This window comes from Sardina pilchardus, chromosome 15, assembly GCF_963854185.1.
Source record: "Sardina pilchardus chromosome 15, fSarPil1.1, whole genome shotgun sequence".
Taxonomy (NCBI): Eukaryota; Metazoa; Chordata; class Actinopteri; order Clupeiformes; family Clupeidae; genus Sardina; species Sardina pilchardus.
This window is the reverse complement of record NC_085008.1, coordinates 13,115,673-13,134,776: the sequence shown is the minus strand read 5'-3', so window position 1 is coordinate 13,134,776 and position 19,104 is coordinate 13,115,673. Positions and strand designations below refer to the sequence as shown.

General features: G+C 38.0%; 1 protein-coding gene across 2 annotated transcripts in view; it reads right to left on the bottom strand.

The window, feature by feature from the left end:
- Positions 1-1,061: 1,061 nt before the first annotated feature.
- spag17 (sperm associated antigen 17) overlaps positions 1,062-19,104 on the bottom strand; it is a 47,871-nt gene continuing 29,828 nt past the window's right edge. The window contains exons 18-35 of one of the 2 annotated variants that reach the window (XM_062557036.1): positions 17,870-18,100; positions 16,807-16,921; positions 15,339-15,440; positions 14,067-14,147; positions 12,757-12,833; positions 12,524-12,635; positions 11,879-12,024; positions 11,433-11,571; positions 9,492-9,682; positions 8,653-8,776; positions 8,252-8,391; positions 7,407-7,577; positions 6,878-6,966; positions 6,645-6,775; positions 5,631-5,755; positions 4,001-4,204; positions 2,952-3,065; positions 1,062-1,189 (exon numbers count right to left, since the gene is read on the bottom strand). In XM_062557036.1, the coding sequence (XP_062413020.1) occupies positions 1,124-1,189; positions 2,952-3,065; positions 4,001-4,204; positions 5,631-5,755; positions 6,645-6,775; positions 6,878-6,966; positions 7,407-7,577; positions 8,252-8,391; positions 8,653-8,776; positions 9,492-9,682; positions 11,433-11,571; positions 11,879-12,024; positions 12,524-12,635; positions 12,757-12,833; positions 14,067-14,147; positions 15,339-15,440; positions 16,807-16,921; positions 17,870-18,100 (2,358 nt within the window). In that variant the 3' untranslated portion in view covers positions 1,062-1,123. The remainder of the gene's footprint in view (positions 1,190-2,951; positions 3,066-4,000; positions 4,205-5,630; positions 5,756-6,644; positions 6,776-6,877; positions 6,967-7,406; positions 7,578-8,251; positions 8,392-8,652; positions 8,777-9,491; positions 9,683-11,432; positions 11,572-11,878; positions 12,025-12,523; positions 12,636-12,756; positions 12,834-14,066; positions 14,148-15,338; positions 15,441-16,806; positions 16,922-17,869; positions 18,101-19,104) is intronic. The other variant, XM_062557037.1, reaches the window with a different exon arrangement.

The following is a 19,104-nucleotide window of genomic DNA, read 5'->3' as shown; positions in this document are numbered from 1 at the left end:
TTTATCTACAGATAACTGCAGAGCATTCGAAGTCCCTTGACTTCCCTACCTCCTTCTGACCTCTGATCTTTTCGTTGCAGAAAGGTTGCAGGTGACACACGATTCTCAAACTGGGCATCCGCCACGAGGAGACTGTCTGCAGAGACTCTAGTAGCGAAATTATTAGTAATTGGACAGACAAAAATAAAACAAATCAAAGCAATCAGGAGGAAATACTTGCTAATTTGGTGTCATCAAACATAGTGACATGAAATGAATTAAGTGGCGGTATGAGCGTTCATTCAATGCATAAGCGTGCGCGTCTGCGCGAAAGACACCATTAAATAGCGTTTCTTGCCCTTTATTTTAACGAGAGTTTAACAGGTCCCTATGTTATTTTGCCATAGTAAAAAGCTCAATATATCGGATCTCCTTATATGGGCAAAGATGGTAGTTTTTGTAGACGAACTTCAGAGGCTACTGTACATAGATAGCCTACAGTCTCAATATAAGCTCTCCCAAGATGCAGATCATCTCACTAATTAACTTTACAGAAATTACATATGTAGAGTGTTTTAATACTTCAAAATAACATTTGATCAAATTAACCTTATTAAAATTAACTTTCAGTAGTGATAGGTGTGTAGAATTGAATAAAAGCTGGTTTGGTTCTTGCATCATCATCGCCGTCCCCCATTCTGAGATTGGTTGCTAAAAAGCCACAATGAACCTAGCAATGAACCGGTAATAAATAAATTTTCTCGTTTTGGCAAGTTCCCATGTAATAAGCGGGATAATGTATAACACTTATTATTGAGAAAATAACTAGTCCTTTCAGGACGAAGCAAGACCCCTCCACATCCTGTTCGCCCTGTCGGGACTTATTTTCCCGACGATGACAGGCGTTCTATAGGCTACTAAATAGCCACCCTGCAGCCAATCAGAAAATAGTATTATTTTCTGTGGGTGATGATATGTAACACACATAGTTAACTGGTGGCAATCTTATGAGTAACCTTTCAGGGATACAAAGGGGAAAAGAGGAGATAGATAGGCTATTCATATATCCTCTCCAGCATATGTGAAATTTTCAATTCATGCTCTTTATTTTCAATAGGACAGTTTATTTATCCAACGTTTTAGTCTAGGATGTCATGGATACTTTTTCTTCAAAGGCTTCAGTGCTTGACCCCACTGCATTATTATCTGTCTGAAAAGTAAAGGACAAACAGTGTCAACAAAGGAAAAAATTACTTTGTCTGTTTGAATGGGCAATTATAACATATATAACATTATAACATTCTGAAGGTTACTGTATTTTCCGGATTATAAATCACACTTTTTTCTTAGTTTGGCTGGTCCTGCGACTTATGGTGATGTGTGACTTATATATCAAAATATAATTTAATGATGAACCTAGGAGTAAACATAATCGTCTACAGCCGTCAGAGGGCGCTCTAGGCTTGTGGAATGAGATTGGGAGCTTGGTAAACTTGCTCACCAAACATTTGAGAACAAAAGTCGCATCCTTTCTCACAACAATGTTTATAGAGATGCAATGTAAGGTAAGGTAAGACTGTTACTGTTGACTGACACACACACACACACACACACACACACACACACACATACGCTGGACGCTTTAGGCTATAGTCTTACATGGGTTTATGATCGGGCTGTAATAAGACCAATTTGAAAGTGGTTTGTGTAAACCCGGGAGGGACCGACAGGCATTTGTCAGGACTCTGGACACGCAACTCAAAATTGGGACGTCGGGTCATCCTATTCTGTGTTTTACAGCGCCTATAGAAAGTCATCATACCCCTTTGTAATAGTTACTTTTCTTGTCTTACAAGCCTGAAATCAAAACCCATTAAGAAAATATATTTTTCCAGTTTTATTTCCTTTCCAATCCTATAGAAAATCTGTGGATTGACTTGAAGAGAGCAGTCCATCGCCGTTCCCCACAGCATTTGACTGAATTTGAACAATTCTGCATGGAAAATTGCAAAATGAAGCTCTGCAAAGTACTAAATCAGGGGGATGATGACTTTTCCAATCCTGTTATTCTAGTTTTAATTTTTTAATTAATTTTCATTTTCCCCATCATTTTGATGTTGTACAGCTAAATTTGTAAATAAAGCTGGAAAAATGTATTTAAAAAAAAAAAAGGGTTTTGATTTCAGATTGTAAGACAGAAAAAGTAACCATTTCAAAGGGGTATGATGACTTTCTAGCACTGTAGTTGAACAACTTGCCTTTCCAGATTAAATGCCCATACTGGTTAAGAAAGGCATGTGAACAGTATCTAAAATAGGGGTAGCTTCCTTAGTACAGTCTCATTGATGCGTCTTTTTTTCTCTCTCTCGCTCTCGGAGGTAGCATTTGCTCTGCTGCCGGCTTGTGCCTTCACATCGGCCAAAATGCTTGATTGCATTGCATTCTCCATATTGCTAGCTACATTTTCATGTATCAGCATTTTCAGTAAATCTTTTGTAAATTGCTTTACAATTACTGTAGGGCCCTCTTTGTTGGCTGCTTTTGCTATCGCTGGCTTGCCTCAGCTTGCAGCCATTCACTCCTTAATTAGTCCTTATTAATATTCTCAATCTTTTTGGCATCTTTGTGTCCAGTTACATCTCTGACTGTTCTTGGTCTTGGATTTTGTGAAATAAACTTCTAAATAAATGTGACTCATAGTCCGGTGCAACTTCCATGTTTTTTCCCTCTTCATGGCGCATTTTTTTACTGTTGTGACTTATACTCCGGAGCAATTTATAGTCCGCAAAATACAGTAATTCAAAATGGCATACCAAAGCCATTTGCCCCATTTCCACTTTTTATATAATGCCACATTATTACATAATACATTGTTACAGGCTACACAGCAGGCAATTTTGATGTTAGCTTTTTTATTATTAGTATTATTATTATTAGTAGTATTATTTCTATTGGCTGAGGTTCAAGCTTACCAGCAGCAACTGCAAAAGGTTGGAGGCAGCCTCCTGCTCATCTGATGATCTGAATTCCAACAGCTGAATATCTTGACATAGCCTCTCACTACTCATCAGTTGCTTCGAGTACTTCTACAGAATATTATACACATACACACACACAATACAACATGTCTAACATTTAGCATGACATTTCAACAATTGCCATCTATTGCAGGTAACACTCTAGACATCTGTAGACAACTCTAGACATCTCTAATCACTGTACAGTATCTTCATTCGCATACCGGTAAAATAGCCACTACTATCCAAATGTGATGCAGTCTCCCAAACTCTATTGATTTTAATTTGGCAATAGACGTGCTTCACTTTTATATTTTTCAGTCAGCCATATATTATATGCCCTGAGGATGGTCATGTTGACCGAAAGCTGAGTGTGCAGACAATTTATTTGGAAGAGCCATATATTATATAAAATATCCATATTGAGTGCAAAATTGTGAAATAAATCTAAGCTATAGCATATTCTTGTTATCCTGCAGATATTGCAAGTTATAATAAACAGACGAATTTCCGGTTTAAGGAATAAGGTGGATAGACAAGTTTTGATTGGTGTGGTTTTCAGCACAGAAGCTCCTTGTAATCTTTTCGAGGAGAGCACTGCTCTATGCTGTTTTGTGGTGCCCCGTAGTTGCATGTGCATGTTTTTGTGACGTTGCATAGAAATCTTTGTTGTGAAAGAGCTACAGTATATAAAGAGCTAAATTATTAGTGAGTCTATTTATTTATATATGGACAACGTAGTTAAAGCAGGAGGTGTGTGTTGTTTTTAATTATCGGGATAACATTCTATCATTATCACTATTTTTTATTGATATTGATTACATGTCTATGGCAATATATATATCGCTGTCCTTTTATCATCCAGCTCTAAATGGAACCATTCCTGAAGTTTCTTAGCAAACTCATCACAACAGACAGGATACTCCTGGAGATGTACTGGTATTACATTTTAAATCAACATAAACAGGAAAACATTCATTGAACTAGCAAAGACCATAACATACCATTGCATATTCTGGTAGTCTGTCCTCCAATGACCGGGGTAACAGTCGGGTGTGCTCTTGCATACTCTCAAGTGGGATATGGATGAGTTGCCGGACTAGTAGCACCTCTGGACAACTAAGCATGGGGTGGGATGCTGGGGATACAGCCCAAGGGTGCTCGATACTGCTCAAACTTGTTCCAAATGATGGACCAATGGACTTTTTCTACAATGAAGCAACACATTTTTCTACATTTTGTAAACAAGTAACATACATTTTCATAGCATACGTGTAGAATTCTTTGTTGTTTTATTATTTTTGTTTTGAGAATTGTTTACAAAGTATTCATCATCCCTGGAAGTCAACATCATTTTATGGATAGTTGTGAACATAATGCTCTGACATAATAATTTTCATAATATGATATTGTGTATTTATTAATTAATTAATTATAATTACAATATGTTTGTTCATCAACTTGCACTCCTTTACTTTAATGGGCTAATGGATTTCACAAAATCAGAAGATAATCACTTCAAACGTGCACCATTGTCCATTATCCCTGACATATGTGAATCTAAAAAAATGTCATATCTATGAAATCATTCCTATATTCTAGAATCATTATTCATAAAGTAAAATATTTCAAGTTTTAATCATGATGATTATGGCTTATCAAATAAAAAAATCAGTATCTCAAGATATTATAATAAAGAGGTAACAGAAACAGTGGACTAACTAACTAATATTTTTTTGCAGTCAATACCTGGTCAGGCTACTTTGGTACAAATTACTGCATCAATGTGGCGTGATAGCAATTAGCCTATGGCACTACTCTGAGGTGTTATGGAAGCCCAGGTTTCTTTGATGTCCTTGGGTCTGCCGTCTCTTATTTTCCTCTTGACAATACCCCATGCATTCTCTGTAGAGTTCAGGTCAGGAGAGTTTTCTGGTGTAAGCACAGTAATACCATGGCCAGAAAACCAGTTACCAGCAGTTTGGCACTGTTAGGCAGGTGCAGAATCTGACTAAAAGAAAATCTGCATCTCCATAAAGCTGGTCAGCAGATGGAAGCATGACGTGCTCTAAAATCTCCTGGTAGATGGCGGGATTGTGTACCAACACCAGCAGATGACATGGTACCCTAAGCCATCAACTGACTGTAGAAACATCAAACTGGACTTCAAGCAATTTGGATTGTGTGCCTTCTATTCTACTTCCTCCAGACTCTTGGGACATCGATTGGACCTTGATATCCAAATCCAAAATTTTGAGCCACTGAGCAACGGTCAAGTTATTTTTTTCCTTAGCCCAAATAAGACGCTATAACCTTGTCTCTGGTACAGGTGTGGCTTGACACTAGAAATGTGAAACTTGTAGCCCATTTCCAGGAAACGTCTGTTCGTCTGTCACTCCTTGTAAAGTTCCCTAAATATCTTGACACTTTTCCCTTCCAGTCAACTTCCCATAAAAACACTTTGATTCAGCACTCTGTGCATGCCTTTCCATTCAAAAATGGCTTGAAATATTTGACTTTATATGTAATGAATCTAGAATGAAAGATTCACTCTTTGAAAGAAATTGCAGCGAATTCATGGACTTCTCCACAATATTCTTTTTTTCTCTAAAAAATGCACCTGTATATTCTAACCTCATCAGAAGGGAAACGGTCCCAGTTTCGGCATTTCAGGTGTGTAGAGAAGATATTCTCTTTTTGCTTCTGATCAAGATCCATATACATGTAACTTGGCATCAGCAATGTGATCTCCTGGGCTCCTGAAAGAATAGAAAGTTTTACACTGCCATTGTAGAAACAATGGAACCTGCAATGGTGCCTATTTATTCACATGAACTGAGCACACTTCAGTTGATTTTGTTTTCAACAAAATGTTCTACAAGACATTGATAGAGCAAAAACAAAAAAAAAGTGAAAAACAGAAAACAGCAATTAAGGCATTTGTCAGGAAGAATGTTTTGGCTGTTGTCCCTACAGGATTCACAGTAAGGCTATTTCTTTGCCCTGATTGGTTTGGTCTATTCAATTGTGCAGAGGCATTTTCTCCATTATATTGGTTGAAACACTCCCCATAATCAATTCTGTATAGAATTGATCCCTCCAAAACCACACTCGAAAACCACGACCCATAGCAACCCATAACTGCTGTAGGCACAGGAGGCGTGGCAAGCTTTTGAGTTTTGCCATGTTAACCTAAGACTGACGGCCTGTGGATCATTAAGGGCACTTACAGTATTTGGATGTGTAGTGCCCTAACCCCCGTAAAAACACAGTGAAATAGCATGTTGTGCTATAGAAACATGATATAATTTGGAACATGTATTGTTTTAACTACAAAAATGGCATATTGCATAAGATATCCATAACCGTGAGATACGCACTTCACGGCAAAAAGTTGTTCACAGACATTGCTGATAGGCAGTCTTCTATTTTGTTCAGTTGGGTGGGGTCATTGACATGAATGGGGACATAGAGTTGAGTATCGACTTGTGCTCGCCTAAGTCTAATATAAGGCTCACAAATAAATAGTGTGGATATATCGTACATTTTCTGAATCATCAGAGTGCCTTGAGTATTGAAGTTGTTGAGTTTTGTGTTCTTTCATGCCACAGGGATAATAATTGTAGAATTGAGGTGACCTGAACTTGCCTGTAAATTCTGGAGCAACTTCTTTCAGAACAGCCATGGCAGGATTTGCATAAGCTTCCAACAGCAACTCCTCAAGTGCTTGAGAGCTCAACAGCTCTAACCCAGAACCATCACTATGTGCCACAAATAATCTGAAAGGCAACTTTCAGATGTCACTTTAAATCTCACCAGGCACACACACACACCGAAGAGATTCATTTATAGAAATTCTGAGGGTCACTTTTTCAACTCACCTTGGTATATGTGTTGTTTTCAGACAATCTTTCATATTGTTCTCTGTCACAGTACCAGCAGTCATAGATGTCTGACCATCAGCTTTTACCTGCAACCACAATTCAGCAAAATTACCGCAATCATTGAGTTAAATACTAAATGGACAATTATCATTAGATATTACACATACCTGTGTCTAATATCTATACGACCATATACATGATTATACAATACGGTCTGAAACAATCATAATCAAGTTAAGGGGGAATATTTCAGATAGGTCTGTAATGGCTTTATGGCTTCAGTGCTTTAGGGTGTTCGACAGAATAAATGATCAAACACCAGACAGATGGTTCAAAAGGGTTGAACTTATATTCACTTAATCATGGAACTTACTGAGAAAATCCGTAAAACTTCTTAATAAATTATGAATTGTGTGTAGTTATTATTAAGTGTTACCGAGCTGTGTAAAATGATAATATATTTACTGGAAAACTGTCCATTAAAATTGACTATGAATACTTGAAACACTTCACCTGTCAAACTCACCTGAAATTGGTTTCCAGCTGAATCAGTCATCTCACACAAAATATCTCCTGAAGTGGACATCATGTAACTGCTTGGCTTCAGCGGTTCAGCTGTGGGGCTCCTTTGTTGAGAAGTGTAAATGGCCTGGCCTTCCTCGTTAATGGAAAACACACCAGAACCGAAAGGCATGATCTAAAGTACAAAGTATAACACAATAAACAGGGTTCAGGGGAGCATCTTAATAAATCACAAAAAAAGATGTTGCCATTGCACCGTTGCGTTCGACCACCTTTCTGATGGCTGCACCTTTGCATTAATTTAATCTTATGAATTATTCTATTAATTGTATTAATTCATAATAGTAATAATTAGTCATTAGACTTAATTAGCATTAATTAGCATAACTTAATTAGGACTTGTGTCTGGGAACATGGAGGAGTGCTCCATTCTGCTGTATACAGTGCCTATAAAACATTCACCCCCTTGGGTATTTCCCCTTTTATTGCTTTAAGAAATGGAATCTTTCAAAATATCTAATCAAAATAATATTACTATCTGTTTTTGCATATGGCTGCAATCAGTTATTAATTAGAGGTCATGTGACAGTGGGACATAAAAATACAGTTTCTACTCAGAATGAAGTGTAATCATTATTAAGTGAAATTTCTGCTTGATTGCACCATGCAACTTGTAGACAACTGAGCACATATTGGTACTGGCCTCAATATTACATTAGCTAAAGTTCTCATTGATAAATTAGGTCTGTAGGTGATGACACCAGAGTGTTAGAATATCTCAACGACTGGACCAACAACTGGATCAGCCAGTGAGTCATCTTTGGTTTCAAATATTTCTTTTTTTCTCACCTGATAAGATCCACTGGAGTTAGCGATGACGGCTGTTCTATCTCCAAACAGAACGTGGCAGCCTCCATCATCACCCATGAGCACAGTGGGAAAGCCAGTTTGCTTTACCATCACCCACCTCCGAATTCTGCCCGGCATGTCTGGAAAACAGTGTGTCACAACTTATGCCCATGCAATAAAGGATTAAACACGAATATGATTAAATTGTCATAGTTAGTAGTAATTAATTTAATCATATGACATTTATAAACACTTACTTAAAATACTTCTCATAAAATCATTTGGATTGATATAATCAGGCATGCAAATTGGTCAGGGGTGAAAAAGGTGAGAAGAGTGCGCGACTTTAGAAATTAGAACGATCGGGCACAAAAGGGTTAACAGTTCAAGAGTGTGCTCACCTTCATTAACTTCTTTGGCTTCCTGATAGAAAGTGGTGATGCGAGTACCATCTGCATGCTCTATGACCTTGGATCCATCGATCTCTTGAACTGTAATGACACCATCTTCTCTTACAATAACAACCTAGTGAAACATAAAAATTAACAGATAATATCAAATGTATTCATTAAAATTGTTTAAAATACGCGTACTGATAACTGTATGTATTATGATTAGGATTTGACTCTGAATGATCTGAATTGGTCTGAGACGCCAACCTTTTTTGGAACAGTGAAGTATCTGCCGTTGAAACATGGTTTGAATGGTAGGGGTATGCCGGGGGGCATGCGTTTATTTCAGATGCATGTGAGGGTCTTTTCATATTCTGTGTGTTTTGCTTGATCAAATTCTGCAGTCCTCAAATACTAATTGCTCTTCTAAATATACTTTATATACTTTCCAATCACAAGGTTGAACTCAGAAAAAGTTTTTTTTAAGGAAGTCAAAATGATTTGAAATTCAATATGACATGTTCTTCTATGTACTATAATAAATACAGGTCTTAGTAAATATATTATTTATTTTTAACACAAATAAATCTCTTACACCGAATGACGTTTTAGAAACTAAAGTAAACTGAAATACATTATTGAGTTTAGATTTTTGGAGGAAAATCAATAATTTTGATTCAATATCAATACAGCCCTACTACAGTATATTTGAAAAGTATGGCGCTGAAAGGTTTTTGAGTTGTTTATGTTTTTCGGAAAAAAGAGTTTCTAGCATTTGATGCAGTTTGGCAAAATTATTTTTGTTTAGTAATACATTTCTCCTTCAGCCATGTATAACACTTGCTTACTGTTTGGCTGAAGGGGTCAGTTGATGTGTAGGTTAGGATAGGCTGAATGTCCCCTGATGCATCTCCTGAGGTGGAAAGGCCAGATGGTGGTGGTGTTGTCCAGGATTTGCACAGCTCTGCTGGACCTTGGTCATTCTGTTTCTTCTGTTCGTCCACGTCATTTCCTACGCCCATCTCCAAATTGCCCTTACCTGTTGAGTACAACATCTCAAGTTGTACAAGTACAATTTTCACATGAAGGAAAGACTATTATTTTGGAGGCTTAAAGTTAATACGAATAATAACACTTAAAAGAACCGTGTGTAAGAAATGTATTTCAATTGATCATAAAATGGCCCTGACATGTCACTAGACATTCATAGGTCAGTTTGGGGGGAAATGGGGTCAAGGCTGCAAATCATGATTAACATTTGAGCCAAAGAGTTTTTCTGTTGATTTAGGGACCAATAAAGAAAAAAATGCAAAGAGCCCAAAAAAATACAGTAGGTGGGGGATGGCCCTGATATGGCCACGCTCACTTTTTAGACCTGAAATTCTGTATCTCGGCTCCTGAAGGTCGCAGAGAGTTGGCCTTAAAAATGCAGAAACACCACATTTATATTCGTTTTGAGAACAAACATAGACCCTAAAACCTTTACTTTTCGTATGATGCACAGTTCACGTTTCATGTATAAGTCCCTGAAGGTCGTAGAGAACCACAATCATGTTGGAACAGGAAGGGGCCATACCTTAACTGTCCCCACCAAGTTGGGAGCATGGAATTGTCCAAAATCTTTTGGTTAATGCTGAAGCATTCAGAGTTCCTTTCACTCGAACTAAGGGACCAAGCCCAGCTCGGCTTGGGCTTATTGGGCCTGCAATATTTAGTTAGCTGGTAGGCTAAGCCACGGAACAGCTGAACTTAAGTGTGTTTGTGAACAATCATGTTTCTGTTATGTCCTTAGAGGTTAAAGATGCTTGTGCATGTTCTTTCAAAAGCATGTGATGATTCATGTGCATGTTCCTTCGAAGTGACAATGAAAACATTTCTACTTACTATTTAACTCTTTACCAGTTGCCACTAGCCTGGCAAGCCAAACTATACAGAAATGTATAGTCTGGGGTCGGACCATTCACAGAGCTGAAGCCTGTGGGTGGGATGAACAGTTGTCTTTCAAACTGCCTCTGCACGTAATAGGCCAGCATTTGTGACCAATCGTAGCCGGTCGGCAAAACGGCAAATACATCCTTCTTTAAAACGAATGACTTGAGTGCTTCTGTCTGCTCTACCTTCAAAGAAAAGCCCAAGTCTAACTCTTCCAAAGCTGATTCAAACGAGCGCACTTTGTTAGCCTCATCCATTATTTGTTTTTCTCTATGGTTGTGCAACACGGTCTCACACCCAACTCGTCGAACAAGGACGCATGGTCCAGCCCCCTGGCGTCAATATCAGAAGCCAAAGGTGAGCTAAGGCGGGCTCAAGGACTCCGTACACAGATAGAGCGTTCTGATTGGCTAGGCTGGCCTGGAGCCTAGCGCAGGCTTGGCCTCAACGGTGCGACCCTAGACCATCCCGCTAGGCAAAAATATTTTTGGCCGCTAGGGTGCGTCTAGATTTCTAGGCTAAGTTGCCACAACAGAAAACTTTGATTTTCCAATCTAAATCTTTGCATCAACTTTTGTCCTGTGTCTCGAGAATGACTGACAGGTATGTTTGCTGTTCTTCCCATAGCCAAATACAATCAAAATGAAAGACAATTATACTGAATCAAAAACTAGTTGCCACAAAAACTTACCCGAAAAAGTGAGCCATAATTCATACTGTTATTTTCATTACTAACAGCTGTATTACTATACTATGTTATTGTAAATTAGACAGCTTCCAACACAGGCCTGATGAAGATGAAGTCTGATCTGTGATATGGCAACATTTGCTGCTTTGCACAGCAGTGATGTCAATACCTTTTTTTTCTTTAAATTCCCTGCCATCCACGCTCTGTTCCTTCAAACAATCACTTTCTGTAGTAAATGGATCTTGAGTTGAATGCAGAACATTTTCAGAGTCTTGACATCTGCTTACTGTGCCATCTGCGAAAAGGATCTGCCAACAAACCACACAAAATGTTGCTCTTGGTGTAAATGCTTTCTTAAAAACAAGAATGGCTTGACTGCACTAAAACAAAGAGACTTGTTTGACAGTTTATGACATCACATTTTATTATATTTCATGATAGATAATGTATTGTTAGTTTTATTCACTGAAGTCCTGTCACTGAACCACTGGATGAAGAATATGCCTTATGCTCTTCTGTATTTATGACCTGAAGTAACTGCGCTTGCATATATGCAAAGGTTATGTAGCCACAAGCACAGCTGATCTGTGCATGTTAAGATCAACTTTTGATTACCTCACTTGAACCATCTCTAAAGTATCTGATCACTGTTCCTTCAGTGGTAATCACTCTTGAGATCTCAGTATTGGTACAATCACTGCCGTCATGAGATGGGTGGAGGTGGATGGAGCTCTGTCGCACCAAAACTTTTTTCCCTCCATCTAGCAAAGACAAACATGTGAAGACATATAATCTTCCATCTGGGATATCAAAGTATACTTAGCTTGTGATTCTTGTGCCCCTTGTTAGCTTGTGATCCTTTCTCTTGATTCCCACACTTTTTAAAAATATATTATACCAAAGCAATGCCTGAAGTCTAAATGTAATTCCATGAGAAAGATCCTAAGCACAAACAGCAGTGGGTCATCTAAAAGCTGCCTTGAGCCACATGATGCCATTCATACACAAGAACTTTTCATAAATTGGTATGTTATGTAATCCTTAGTTGTTGCTATTACCGAAAACTTTTTTGTTTACAAATATATACAAATTCATTAAAAAAAACACATTCATTGTAATGGGTTTACTTGCTAATGACATGACGTCATGTGATTGGACAGCTAGGAGCTAAAGAGAAGTATTCACTTGGTTGACATCTCTGATCTCACCACTTCACAGGAGACATTTTCACACAGGAAAGCTTTAAGATATTAAACTCACCACTGGTCTCCTGACATATGAAGTGGACAGTGACGCCATCAGGCGTGCAAACATGTAATCCTTGAGGGAGGGTAGAGTCCAGGGGCACAGCTGTATCATCTGCCATAGCAGACTTGAGGGAGCAAAGTACAAATAAATATGTAAAGTGAGGAAAACACATTCTATGTGTGTGTGTGTGTGTGTGTGTGTGTGTGTTTGTGTGTGGGATGGAATGTGTGTGTGAGTGTGTGTACCTGACTTTGAGAGCAATGATTTGAGGGGACAACAGATGGCATCTCTGTCAGGAGAGTTCTCTCCTGCTCTTGTCTACCTACAGTACAGTAAATGTAAGGAAAATAATCTACTTAAATACAAAGCCAATATACAGTCATACACAAGTCATCATCAGTTCCCAAAACAAAATTCCCAAGTTGTCACTGCTGTAGTGCTGATTATCATGCCTTCCTTTTTTAAAATCTCAACATTTTGCGCATGAAGCATGAAAACGAGTACTCACATCAGCAACACTTTAATTTAGGGAACATATGTTAAAGGGTAACAACTCAGGTGTTTATTAGCTTAACTTACTTTAATGCAACACTAAAGCACTTTTCCTCTATCGCATGCACACTATTTGCTTATCCAGCACGGCTTTGCAAATAACAATGTCCACCGACAAGGTAGAGTATGTTGCATGATTTCATTAAAGTATTATGTATTGCAACATCAAAGCAAGTCAAATTTGTAGTTTCTTATGTCTCATTCCATCGAACTACAGATCCACTGCCCGATCTGGCAGAATTACATAGTGCAGTTATAGCCGACAGAGGGCTGTGAAGCGAATGTAGAAGTGACGTTCACCCTGTTACAAGTAGATGAACCACTGAAATTATTTTGGAAACATTATTATAAAGTACAAAAAACTCTTTACTGCTGCTTTAACTGAACAACTTCGGACTCATTAGAATGTCTTTTTGGGGGTTGAATGGAGGCCGTTTTGCTTCCACCAAGCGTCTGTGAGCGGAAAAAAACACCTTTACAACTTTGGGCCAGCGGGCCGGTGACATGACAAATGGAAGGAAGACTGACGATTGAGGAGTGTAAAACAAGAAAACAGCAAAGAAACCTGCATAGTTCCTATCTAATGTTATTGCTGGGGACACTCGTGTTGATTTTAATTTCATTTAGAGATAGGCACACAGAACCTGTTGTGTTTTGTTCTGCTAGCTAGTTAAAAAAACATTGGTCCAACCAGGTTCAGTCTCTGTGGTCACAGTGCCCAGACCAGTGCTAGGTAACACAAATGCTTAGAAGCATTTACCCCTGAAACGGGACACAGCTGTAGTCACAACAAATGCTAAGAAATTAAAAAAACAGATTATGAATATCACTGTTGAACCTGATGCTTCAGACATCAGTTTATGAACTATCCTTACCCATTTTATTAAGTTCATATGACCAAAATAATAGCATCTTTAAGCAGTTGTGAGCAAGCCTGGCCTTGACTACCCTGAGCACATTAGTATTAAGTCCTATATGAAATTGCAAAGGTGTCAATTCTTACCTGTGCTGGGATGATTGAAAGAAAGTTTCATTCCACTGGACAGCACAGCAAAAAAGGAGCCATGATGATCAGAGTGTCTCCCTTCCACAAAAGGAAAGGTTATGTCAGTGTATGATTTTCATATTTCATGACCTTAAATTGCTTGAAATAACATTCTACATATTAGAGGAATGGGAACTGATAAGATTTGATCAATATTGATACCACTTCTCAGGAATCTTATTGATTCCCCAATTAATTTCTCATCAGTTATCTGTCAGAAAAAAGTAGTCCAAACATATAACAGTATTACAGTTGTTTGGTGGCAACATGCATGTCTCTGCTTTGTTTGTGACACCCATGAAGCAGATAACCTAAGGTCTCTTGCTCCCCCTGCCTGTTCCCCATTGCTCCTGGTCTCCTCTTTCCCTTGACTTTATCACTAGGCTGCCACCCTCCACTATTGATAGTTTCTCAAAAAGCATCTCACTTTGACAAAGTACTGGCTTGGAAAGATGTATCTCCAGCAATGCTCAATACCATATCTCAACATAAACAAACACTAGTGGAAATATAACTATTATCTTGGCCGAGGACGTTATCAATTTTGGGAACAATGCCCTGTATGAAAAGACTCTGACACTGAATGTTTGCAAAATCCTGATGTAAATGGGAAAATGTGCTTGTCCGAAGGAACTACACAAAAAATATTATGAATTGCATCCACACATATCAGTAGCCTTTTATCTGTGTTAAATTGATGCCTTTGTTATGGAATCCCATTTCTGTCAACTAGAGGAAAAAATGCTGTCAAACTATTTCATAGTTATGAGATTAAAACTCAAAATTATGAGATTCAAAGTCACTTCTTAGACATCACTTATTAGGCTATTCAGATGCCGCAACATGGCTGGTGTGCGTATGCCACTTTCAAATCCCAGTGAGACTATCGAACTGACACTCAATTGCATGTTGATTTGAAGTCACTCATAGCACAACACATTATGCATGTGATCAAAATGGGTTGGACTCAAATGGATGTTTTGAGGAATAATATTCATTCTGAATGTAATGGATACAACATGTGATAATCAGATAGACCAGATAGACCAAATAGGCTGATGTATGATAGACTCTAGGCTACATTTCTAACAAACAGGTGACCAGCAAGGAAAAGCTGGATGAAGAAGTGTCTGTCGACCGTACAGAAGCAAAGCCTGAAAGACCTTTCTGACCAACGGGACAACGTCATAGTCAAAATGTAAGTTCCAAATAAACTCTTTGTGTCCTCACCTTGCATTGAGAGTTCAGTTTGTATCCCCCTATCGCTTCCAGAATAATATATGAAGAACTGATGTTTATCCTTCATTACACAGATTTTCATTTGAGGCAAACCTGAAACCAAAAGTGGGTAAATAGCTATTAATGTAAAAAATATCATAAAGGTCCACAACAGTAAAACACAACCACTCTTGATGGTAGAGTGATTACTCGATAATGAAATAACGTGGAAACACAGGTCTGATTTGACATGTAAAAGTGGTTTGATTAAACCACTCCCAACCACACTTAAAAGAATCACACTCCAAGGACTGTGTCCTTAGTTACCCCTTCACCTCTTTCCCTGGAGCTGTACCATCACTCTTGGGGTCACCGCATCATTCTAACAATCTTTCTTTCATCTCACACCCAGGTCAATCTATGGAATCTTCAGTTTCTCTTTCTGCTCTTCATGTTCTGCTCCTTACCAAACCCTCTTACTTCATCTTCAAGGTGCCTTAGTTGCTCGCATCCTTGGAGTGCATGCTCGGTAGGGCCGGCAATAAACTGATTCTAAAAGGTGTAGTTCACGTCGTCTTGTTTGAATGAAAATTGGTTTCTCTTCAACATCCGCCAAAGCTTCTCTCTGGGCTCCAGTAATTCGTCGCACTGGTGCACCTGACGCACCTTGGCTGAAAGGATCGATTTATTTCGCAAGTTTTCATTGAAACACTGCTTTGTTGGGGTGCTCCCAGAGATCACGCCAAATGCTGCCAGTGCAGCCAGTCTGGTGTGATTCAGCAGGGCACTCCAGGACCTCGACCAGCGACGTTGCCCAACTTGCTATCTGCACTTAATCATAATCACACTGTTCTGCCACTTAAATTGCCATATTCTCATAGATTAGGTCCAGTCTGGTCCCCTTATATCGCGCCGCGATTATCTGTAGCCGGACATCTTGCCCACTATGACATCTGCTTCCCACTATGCACTTTGTGACCACGAGCGGTAACGCCAGTGCAGAGCTGCCGTGTTCACAAGAACCTCGTCAGGACCCAGGATTTAGGCAATCTGGGAAATTTCAGATAGTGAACTCTTGAACTGGGGTAAAACTCAAAATCAGAGTAGTTCCGGTTTCCAGGCAGTTTAACACAAGTTTAACTATAGGCTTTGTTCCGACATTACCACACCAACGTGAAAAATACTCTGAATTAATCATTCTGCTACAACAAAAAGGCCCCAACTGTAGTCAGTTTTAAATCTAGACTTAAAACCAAACTGTTCTCAGATGCCTTCTGATGAAATGCACTTATCACTGAGTTATTCTTAAATTATATTGTGTACTTTACTAATTAAACTATTTGTAACTATTGCCCTTGAATGGTTTTATTCAGTAATGCTCTTGTTTATGTAAAACACATTCAATGACCTCTGAAATGCTAAATAAACTTGACTTGACTTGACTTTGATATAAAAAAAAAAAAAAGAACCACAACTCTACCATGAATGAAATGATATCTATCCACTTCAATAACTCCTCCATCTGCTGGGTAGAGACAATGCATCTCACTGGTAAGATGGATCAAGCAACCATTCATACTGTAGCCAGTGAACGCCTGTAAATAAAAGACTAAAGTTAATTCAATAAACAGTTCATACAAGATATTCTGTTAGCCAGTAATTACCATATTGCCTTTGCATTTAAAAGTTGATGGTCAAAATGTCTGAGTCTGATAATAAGTGGGATGTGATTCAATTTAGTTTGCATTAATGTAGTGATTTAGTCTGAAAATTGTGATGAGATGTTTTGGTCATTTTTGCATTCTCTGTTTGCAGCTTAGTGACAATATAAAAAAGTAGGGCTCTCTAATTATTTAACTAGGGTTAGGTAACTAGCTTAACTAATGAAATTACTGAACAAATCTTAAACTACTACCAATGTAAATTACTGCCAATGGACATAAAGGAGGGGGTAATGCATTGAATGCAGAAGCAGTCCTTATTTACACCCTTTCTTTACACTTAAAAAGGTAAACATACTTTGGTTCATCTGTAAAGTAGATAAGTGTAATGATATTTGAGCCTAGTCAAAACTTTACTTTGACATAGCAAAATCACATAGCCTGGCTCTGCTCGCCTAACATGTCCATTCCTTTTCATATCACTGAGACCTCTGTCTTAATGCCACCACCTTGGTTAAACAAAGGATTAATAAAATAAATAAATAAGAAGTCACTGAAGAAGTGAGACTCTGCCATTAGTGTCTGTAAGTGTTATACAATACATTGGCAGCACAATAACTAAAAGAACAGAAATTGCAATTGTATACTGTACAGTAGGTGGTCTTTTTGAATTTCTTCAAAAACTCACTCAATTGTCGGGCACCCCTTCCAGGGTGATTTGGATCACCCAAGGCACATTTTCTACCCCAATGTATGCTTCTATCCACCATGCGTAACACATTTTGACATACTACATTGTTGTCTTCAAATATCAAAAACAATAGGCTAATATCGCACAAAATACTTGACTAATGGATGACACTAATTGATCTGGTAACTTACTGTTTGTGTTTCACTGGTGTCTTGATTATCAGACTCTTTGCCTAGATGGGAGGATGTGGACTGAACGGAGTGTAGTAGCTCCTCTTGGCTTTGGCTTGAGAGGGACTTTTTATTGTCCTTTGCTGAATCAGACCTATTATTTCCTTTTCCAGCCGTCTTCCCCGTTTTCTCTTTCTGCACTTTTTTCTCCTGTTCCTCTTTTTTCAAACGCTCTTGTTCAAGCTTCATGGCCTTGTGACATAATTAAAATAAAATAATAACAATAATAATAATAATAATAGCAATAATAATAATAATAATAACTAGAGAAAGCAATTCCAGGGAATTACGAGTGCATGAAAATTGTGACAAAGATAGAGGTGAAGTAGAGAAAAGGTTGAGGGGAGTCATAGTTGATGACAATTAACAGTTGGAATGAGCAAAAAGTTAAACAGTTGAGTAGTTCAAATAGTTGAGCTATTTAATTAATAGAGAATTATTGTGTGAAGACTTTTATTTTGAAACAGTTGTGGGCAGAGGAAACTGTTGGTGGGATACATAGCTGATGACAACTGTAATTCGGAATGGCTAAAAGAGTTAAATAGTTGCATAGTTTAAATAGTTACATTATTAAATACGGAATTAGGACACTGATGACTTATTTTGAAACAGTTGTGGGCAGAGGAAATAGGTGGTGGGAGTCATATTTGAAGACAACTGGCAGTTGTCTCTCCGAGAATAAATAAAGGTTGAATGAATGAAAATGAAAAGTTAAAATGGCTGAACAGTTGATTAATTGAGCAGTTTAAATGTTTAATTCTTTAATTGTGAATAATTGTAGTAAGGACATTCATTATGAAACAGTTTCAGGCAGTAGAAACAGTTGGAGGGAGTCATAGTTGATGACAGCTGACAGTTAAAATGGCTGAAAAGTTAAATAGTTGAACAGTTTAAATAGTTGAATGAATTAATAGTGAATTATTTGCGTGAGGACTTTTATTTTGAAAAGTTTCAGGCAGTAAAAACAGTTGGAGGGAATCATAGTTGATGAAAACGGACAGTTGGAATAGCCAAACACTTAATAGTTGAGCAGTTAATAGTTGAGCAGTTTAAATAGATGAGTAGTTTAAATAGTTTAATAAATTAATAGTGAATTATTTTAGTGAAGACTTTTATTTTGAAACAGTTTCAGGCAGTAAAAACAGTTGGAGGGAGTCATAGTTGATGCAAACTGACAGTTGGAATAGCCTAACAGT